General features: G+C 43.0%; 2 protein-coding genes across 3 annotated transcripts in view; one reads left to right on the top strand and one right to left on the bottom strand.

The window, feature by feature from the left end:
• Nucleotides 1–1,559: 1,559 nt before the first annotated feature.
• Nucleotides 1,560–6,738, bottom strand: Mrps18c (mitochondrial ribosomal protein S18C). The gene is made up of 6 exons (XM_040747518.1): nucleotides 6,605–6,738; nucleotides 5,929–5,984; nucleotides 3,473–3,556; nucleotides 2,516–2,573; nucleotides 1,780–1,839; nucleotides 1,560–1,697 (listed from the first exon to the last, which is right to left on the bottom strand). Exons 1-6 carry the CDS (start codon nucleotides 6,693–6,695, stop codon nucleotides 1,621–1,623), a joined length of 426 nt encoding a protein of 141 aa, XP_040603452.1. The 5' UTR covers nucleotides 6,696–6,738; the 3' UTR covers nucleotides 1,560–1,620.
• Helq (helicase, POLQ like) overlaps nucleotides 6,730–7,833 on the top strand; it is a 37,312-nt gene continuing 36,208 nt past the window's right edge. For both annotated transcript variants that reach the window (XM_040747515.1, XM_040747514.1), the window contains exon 1: nucleotides 6,730–7,183. In XM_040747515.1, the coding sequence (XP_040603449.1) occupies nucleotides 7,004–7,183 (180 nt within the window). In that variant the 5' untranslated portion in view covers nucleotides 6,730–7,003. The remainder of the gene's footprint in view (nucleotides 7,184–7,833) is intronic.

Raw genomic sequence — 7,833 nt, 5'->3', positions numbered from 1 at the left:
AAAGTGAGTCTCGGGATAGCCAGTGCTACACAGAGAAACCTTATCTTGGAAAGCCAAAAGGAATTACATCTCTTAAGAACAATTCTTATCTAAAATGCTGACGGTCTGCTAAGGTGCACTTGCTGGCATGCATGTGCGTGCAGGTCCCGCATCAGGGCAGATGACTGCATGAGCCTAGGAACTGGGAAATCTGTTTCCGTCTCAAAAGTGAACTCATAGTACCTTTACATTTTACTCCTAGACATTAACAATGAATGTACACCTCCCCCTTGCTCTACTTGTGGCTTCCTAGAGAAACTACTTAAGACTTAATTATATCTAGCAATGGCACTTTGACTTGGGTATGACTGGAACAAATTGCTGGGGTGTTTCACTGGTGATGTAGTAAACTGGTATTGTACATGGCAGAAAAGGGAGAGCCACAGTTGTCAGGAGATCCTTTTCATATCACCGAGGACTGTAAGCAGATTGTGTGTGTGCCACCCCTTTGTGTAAGGAACACTGTTCAAAAGGATACACTGGTCTAGGAACAGTCTGTCTTGCAGGGCCTGGCCAAATATCAATCCCACCTCTGCAAAGAGAACTCTCACAATCAGGTGCAATTAACATTTACTAGTTAGCAAAGGACTCCTGGAGCCCAGGAGAAATCTTAGTTGACAAAGTCTCAAGTAAGCCCGAGGACTTGTGTTTGGAACCCCAGCAACTACATTAAAAGAAGGAAAAGGCCAGGGCTTGGGGGTGACTCGGTGTAAAACTGCCACACAAGTCTGACAACCTGAAAACTGTTCTAAGGGAGACTGACTGAAGAACCAAGTGCAGTTTTGTGTTTAACCCCAGTACAGTGGCGTGCATGTGAGTCCCAGGACAGGGGACACAGGGAAAAGGCTCCCTGGGGCTTGTGAGTCAGCTGGTCAGCCTAAGTGAACTCCAGATTCTGTGAGACCTGGTCTCAAAACATGAGGTGAATGGGTTAGCATGATGGCTTGGTTGGTTGAGATACTTGAGTTAAGCCTGGAGACCTGGGTTCTGTCATCAGAACTCATGGTTGGAAGGAGAGAACCAGTGCTTGGACAATGACCCTCTGACCTCCAAATGTGCCTTTATGGCAGGCACACACAAATCAGTGATTCATATATATGTATGTATGTATGTATGTATGTATGTATGTATGTATATATGATACATTGAGAAAGAGGTCTGATATCTTCTAGCTTCCATAAGCCCCTGTGCACACATGCACACACAAAACCACAAAATTACTCCAAGCAAGCTGAACTCCACAGCCAGTCACATGGAATTCAAACACTACCTTTCTATAACCATTCCCCTGAAACCATCCCATTTGTAAGAACAGAATTTAGGCTCAGGTAGATTCAAATAGACACCCTCCCCTTCCATAATCAAAGGAACTATATAAAGAAGCTGTGACAACCACGAGGCACCACTTTTACCCAAGTATACAATGTAACATTACCATCTCAAGCAGTGTGTCCACAGACACTCACTGGTGTGGAAAGGGCGCATCCCTCCTAAACCACTGAAAGACATTTCTACTCAAATTGGTTTGAGCTGGTGCTGACATATCCACTTCCAGGTTTATTGGCAGTAACTTTACACAACTTATTCCCGGTATCTGATGTTACAAACTTTAGGGTCTTTGAGATATGCAGGGTCCTTGTATGTAACCGGCATAAACCCTGTAAAGAGATAATTAAAGTTCTTCACAAAGACAAGAGGCAAATCTTAACTAGTCCCATTCGTTTGTGTAGGGGGACTTACCCATTTTCTGAGCTCTCTTAATGGCTTTTGTTATTTCTTTCTGTTTCTTTCCACAAAGACCTGTGAAAATAGAACAGGTACTTTTCTACACATCAGAAAAACACGAACACTACACTTATAGCAGCTTTCTAAGTTGAATACTGCTAAGTTTTTTTCTGTGAAGAAAGTGAAAAACCTTTTGTGGGTCATTTGGTCTCACACACTCAATGTTACTGTAACTCAGTGACAACCATGTGACCCTGTGTAAACAAAAAAGCAAATGAGTTTGGATAGAGCCATCAGTTGCTGGTCTAGGAATGGTGATTTTACAATAGATTTACTTTCACCGTCTTTAATGGGGGTGGGGTATGTGTACATGAGTGCAGGTGCCTGCAGAAGCTGGGCATGCTGTATTCTCTGGAGCTGGAGTTACAGATGATTATGAGACACCTGATGTGGGTGCTGGAAACTGAACTCCAGTCCTCTGCAACAACAGTATGCATTCTTAACTGCTGCACCACTGTCTAGATCCAAGATACAGTTTTCCTTAAGCCCAAGTTTCTGTATGTTGTCACCCTGAAGAGAAAAGAGGGCAATTGCTCCTTGTACTGAAGGTCTCCTTCTCTTAAGGACCTCACTCCAGTCCCTGTGGCAGCTGACTTAATAGTGACTAAAAACTTGTCAGTCTCCTGAAATAACAAAATCGATCAGCATGAGATTCTTACCTACGTTTACATTTCTCAGATTAAAATAGTACCTGTTATGTGCCTCCCATAAATGCATCCGGTAAATGGAGAAACAAACTGGGACAAGAGCTGTTTGGGGGATATGTTTAGAAGGAGAAAAATAATATTAGTATATTTGTTATTCAACCCTGAATGCGCAAATTTAAAAAACATTTAGAAACGACCTTCAAGTTGTTAACATTTAATGTGTTGCAGACAAAGTTAATAACATGAAATAAAATACCTTGTAGCAACAAGGCATCTTTAGAAAGTTAACATCTAGTGTATCACAACTTGACAAGACTAAGTAACATGAGTCAGCCTATGTGTTAGGTCCCAAGGGTACTGACTCCCACGGGCACCTAAAAACACTGCTGCTTACAGCCAGTTACTGGATACTTCGCCTGTCATGGCAGGCTATGGAGGGAGCTCTTGGGACATAGACTAGGACATTTACTCTAACCTATTTTTTTGTTTTGTTTTGTACTCTAACTTATTCTTATTGAACACGTCAATAACTTTGTAGATAGTAGACACTGTTCTTGGCTCTTCCCACAATTGTCTGCTGCATTGTAGTTTTGATAATTTATAATTTCTTTCTTCAAAGGAGGAAACGGTTAACTCTAATATCACTCACTTTCCTAAATTTGCTGAAAGCTTAAGGAGAAACAGCAATTAGAGCAATAGCATGTGATAGTGAACTGCAAAGGTCAGCTCCAAGAGGAACTTTCCCCAAAGCACTCATGTCTATCAATGTGCAGTGAGCTACTGTGCAAAAACAGAGAAAAGACAAATACTTAGCCAAATAATGACAGGTGGGAGCCAAGGGCTCTGAACTGAATAGAGATAACATAGGACATTATAACCACACTTGATATCATGAAGTTGCTGAGTCTGTCCTACATAAATGATGACAGTGACACGATCTGAGCAAAATAAACAAGGAACAGAATCCTAATCAAGTACCATAGAGGTAAACCAACACTCACCTGTACATTCTTATAATCAACCTGTTTCTCACACAAGATACACTTCTTAAGGGGCTCCTTATAGGGGTTTTCCATCAGGATTGGCTAGGATAAAACAAGAGTCTCATGATGAGAACGTGTTAAGACTGAGTCAGAAAAGGTAAGGCTAAAGCTACACTTACAATTTCTTTACGCAAGTACTTTATTTTGTGTCAATCTGGCTAGAGAGGGATAACCTCATGAAATAGAAAAGGACTTCAAGATAAGCGTGCTGATAGAGGATTCTTTGCTCAAATGCTGCATTAGTTTTTTTTAAATTAATTCTACTAAGATTTTATTTTAAAGTAATTCTTTGGTATAGTTTTATCATTTTCCCTCAGATTTATTGAGAGAGAGAGAGAGAGAGAGAGAGAGAGAACATGTAGTGCCCACAGAACCCTGAAGAGGGCCTTGGATCCCACAGAGCTTGAGTTACAGATGGTTGTGAGCTGTCCAATGTGTGTGTGTGTGGGGGCAACTGAACTTGGGTCCTTTGGAGGAGGAGTACATGTTCTCAAACACTAGGCTATCCCCCTCCAGCCCTTAAAATTCATCCAGTTTAACTTTAAGAAAAAGGTACAGCACAATAGACAACATACAATTCCTAAGTTAGGACAACTGCTAACTTTAGCCATCCCCAAATTTTCTGTCTGGTGTTTTTTTTCACTATTTCATTTTGTGAATAGGTAATGTTCCATGACTTCCTGCCATAAAAGGTTCATTGATATCACCTTAATAGACAGCATATAAGTTGTGTGGGCCCATTTAGCTTTTCTATCCTTGATGTTTCTGGCACAGTGCCTCCCTCTTACTAAAAGAATACGTGTCACCAGTATAGAGACTTTAAAATCTTTTTCGTTAGCATACAAAGAAACAAGATTTATTATGTGAGATTACATTTCTGTGTGTGTGTGTGTGTGTGTGTGTGTGAGAGAGAGAGAGAGAGAGAGAGAGAGAGAGAGAGAGATTATACTTCTACAGCTCTCACTGAGCCTGTCTTGCTGGTCCCCTTCTTCATTCCCAATAATAACCCTTTCTGCTTTTAAAGTAGGACTAATGCAACATATGTACCCCCATGATCCTCTTTTGTCCCCCTACCCTTTGAAACTCTTCTTTCCTTCTGACAGTCCCTTTGTTTTGTTTTGTTTCTTGAAATAGATTGTCACTATGAGGCTTCAGCTGTCCTACAACTTGCTGTGTAGCACATGGCAGTCTCAAACTCTCCACTCTCCTGCATGAGCCTTCCAAATGCTGAAATTCCAGATTGTACTACCACACCCTGGCACAGGGTCTTAATTTATAAATGACTTTGAGAATCTATAGTCTTCCTTAATTGTGGCAAGTGAGTATGACTGTGTGTGTTTTTAAATTTTCATTAGTCACAGTGGGATTTATGACCTAAAACAGAAAATTTCCTTTATTCTTTTTAATTATGACACATGAATTAGATGACTAAGATAGACACATTTGTTTAGACAAATTCCTTGGTACTTAGCAGCTCCCTAAGATTTCTTTGTTTCTTTCTTTCTTTTTTTGTTTTTTTTTTAACATTTTGTTGTAGCCGAGGGTGGCCTTGAACTCAAAAGATTCTCCTGCATCAACATCTGAAGTGCTGTTACAATATGTGTGCACCACCATGTCTAGCTTGCCTTGAGTTTTCTTAATCCAATTTATAACCAGTTGAGACATAAGCTGTATTCCTTCTCAACTCTAGTCAAGTACTTGTATGGTGTGATTAAGTGCCCACCTCCCTGTTCATACTTTAAACCCATAAAAATACACCTACGGTTTAGAAGCAGCTGGTTAAATATTCTAAAGTAAAACTAATTTGATAGAAGGCAGAGGCAGGTGGAGCTCTGTGAGTTTGATGCCCCCCTGGTCTACAGATGGAGTTCCAGGACCACCAGGGCTACACAGAGAAACCCTGTCTTGAAAAACAAAACAACTTTAATTTGTATGTCTTATCAAGGTAGCATGTCAAAACTGATAAGTTAAAGATAGTGCCATACCAAAATTCCATCATTTACAATTATTCTATCTACCCAAGCTATCTTTAGAAATTCTCAAATAATATATCTTTTAATATCTAGGAAGAAATATATGGTATTACCAAAGCCTAAATCTAGCCATTCTCTTCAAAACCCAAGTGACTATAGTCAGTAAGTTATGCGTTCCAAACTCAAAGTAAATATTGTTTTGTTGTATAATTGAATTCCAAATATATGTATTTATATATATCCTTGGTGGCTGGATAGGTGTCTGTGGTTAAAAGTGCTTGATGTTCTTAGGATCCCAGCACCCATATCAAGTGGCTCACAACTACCTCTAATTCCAGCTCCAGGGGTTCTAATGCCCTCTCTGACTTACACAGCTCCTCCCACCCCAATGTACACACAAATAATAAATGTTTTTTAAAGAAACATAAAAAGAAATCTTACCAGGTCCTCATTGCTGGCTACTTGTTTATACTGTGAGCAACCTCTTCTCCACAGCACTGTAATGAAATAGAAATGGCAATGACCCAATTATTTTCATCCACTGAATATCTAACAAAGACTTAATGTTTTAAAGAGGCTACACCAATCATAACGCATGATAATAGTGCCCGGCATGGTGGCGCACACCTTTAGTGCCAGCACTTGGGAAGCACAGGCAGATGGACCTCTGTGGGTTACAGGACAGCCAACTACATTAACGGTGAGATCCTGTCTCAAAAAAACAAGGAAATAAAAAAAAACCCGCACGATCTAGAGGTTTCATATTCTTTTTACTCAGTGACTGGTTAACTTCTCCTATAAAACCTTTTCCCTTTTACAGTGGCTAGCTTGTAATGCAAACACGAACAGAAGCAACAGAAGGGTACTGCCATCCCAAAGGGAAAACAAGAAAAAGATTCGAGCCGTTGACAGAGAAGCACAGAAACAAACATCAAAAGTAAAGCCTTGACTACACCTCACAGTCCTCTTCTTCAGCTCTGAGAAACCAGCGTAAGGCGACTCGAGCTTCCCACCCATCTGAAACCTAGTCTTGTAGCAATAGTCACTTTGCCAACAGCAAAGACGCCACCGACCACCAGAGCGGACTGCGGCTGCAGGGCTCTGGGACAGACTTTACCGGCGTGAGCTCCGCGATCCGCGAGGCAGACTGCAGCGGGTGTCAAGCTTCTCCTCCCTACACCAGCGCACAGGGCAACCAGAGCTGCCATGGTTGTCCGCCAAATTTTCTCTTCCTTTCCTTTTCCCTTACCGCCGGACAGGCCCCTCCGGGTACTCTTCCCCGGATGATCCCGGGGACTCTACGCAAAGGTTCCGGGTGCGGACGCGGATAGCATTTCAATACGACAGCACCTCTGCTCCTTTCTGTTCCCGCCCTCCCCGAGCCGGAAGTCACGTGACACGCCTCCGGCGCTGCGGAGAGATGGAGCCAGCTGATGCTCGGGCACCTGCATCCCCGCAGCTGCGGCGGCAGTAGCTTGAGTCTGGACGCAGGGCGACCAGGCTCTCCGTCCTAGCCATGGAGGACGGCGGTGCCCGCATCCGCCGGCGCGTGTCTGTCCGCAAAAGGAACCGCGGCAGCCTGGAGAGCCGCTGTGTCGCCCTCGCCCCGGCCGAGCTCCAGCCCGCCGAGGACTTGGAGGACGAAGCGGTGGCCGGGAGCCGCCGGAGGAAAACCGGGAGCCCGGAGCCCACCCAGGTACAGTCCCGCTGATTCCCGTCATCACCAAGGGTTGCGGGGCCGACCCGCATCCCTTGCACTTGGCACAGCTGCGGGGGATCGAAACTTCCCGGGTGCACACGGTTGACAGGCTAGATGAGTAGCCTTAGTGTGCTCGTCTCATCTTCGGTATCCTTGTTCTCCAAACGTGAGAGACACTGCCTTAAACCTTCTAAGTGGATGTGAGACGTATACACACCACACACACACACACACACACACACACACACACACGCACACACACACCATCTCTGTCCTAAAAAGTGTTCACGGGCCAGTTAACTGGCTTGACAGACAGAAGGTCAACCTTTGAAATGACTTGTTTCTACTTTACTAATAAAACTTTTTATTAGTGACCTATGGTGTGCTGGTTACTTTATTAAAATAGCCATAGTTTCTAGAACTTACAGCAGTAATTGGACACTAGGAAGTTGAGACAGTAAAGTTCTCACTCTAATAAATAATTATTACCTCCCAGTTTACACCTTTTCTGCTCGGTAAGCCACCCCACGTGAGTGTGCACACTCTTGTCACAATTGCAAGTTCAGAACAAAAGTTGCTTGTAGTGTCTAGTGGTACAACCATGATTTTGTAACAGGCCAGCCTCTACACTAGTGCCTGGGTGGGAA

Source organism: Mesocricetus auratus, unplaced genomic scaffold (genome assembly GCF_017639785.1).
Source record: "Mesocricetus auratus isolate SY011 unplaced genomic scaffold, BCM_Maur_2.0 Super-Scaffold_100006, whole genome shotgun sequence".
NCBI lineage: Eukaryota > Metazoa > Chordata > Mammalia > Rodentia > Cricetidae > Mesocricetus > Mesocricetus auratus.
The sequence above is the reverse complement of the archived record's forward strand: the minus strand, read 5'-3'. Positions and strand labels throughout refer to the sequence as shown.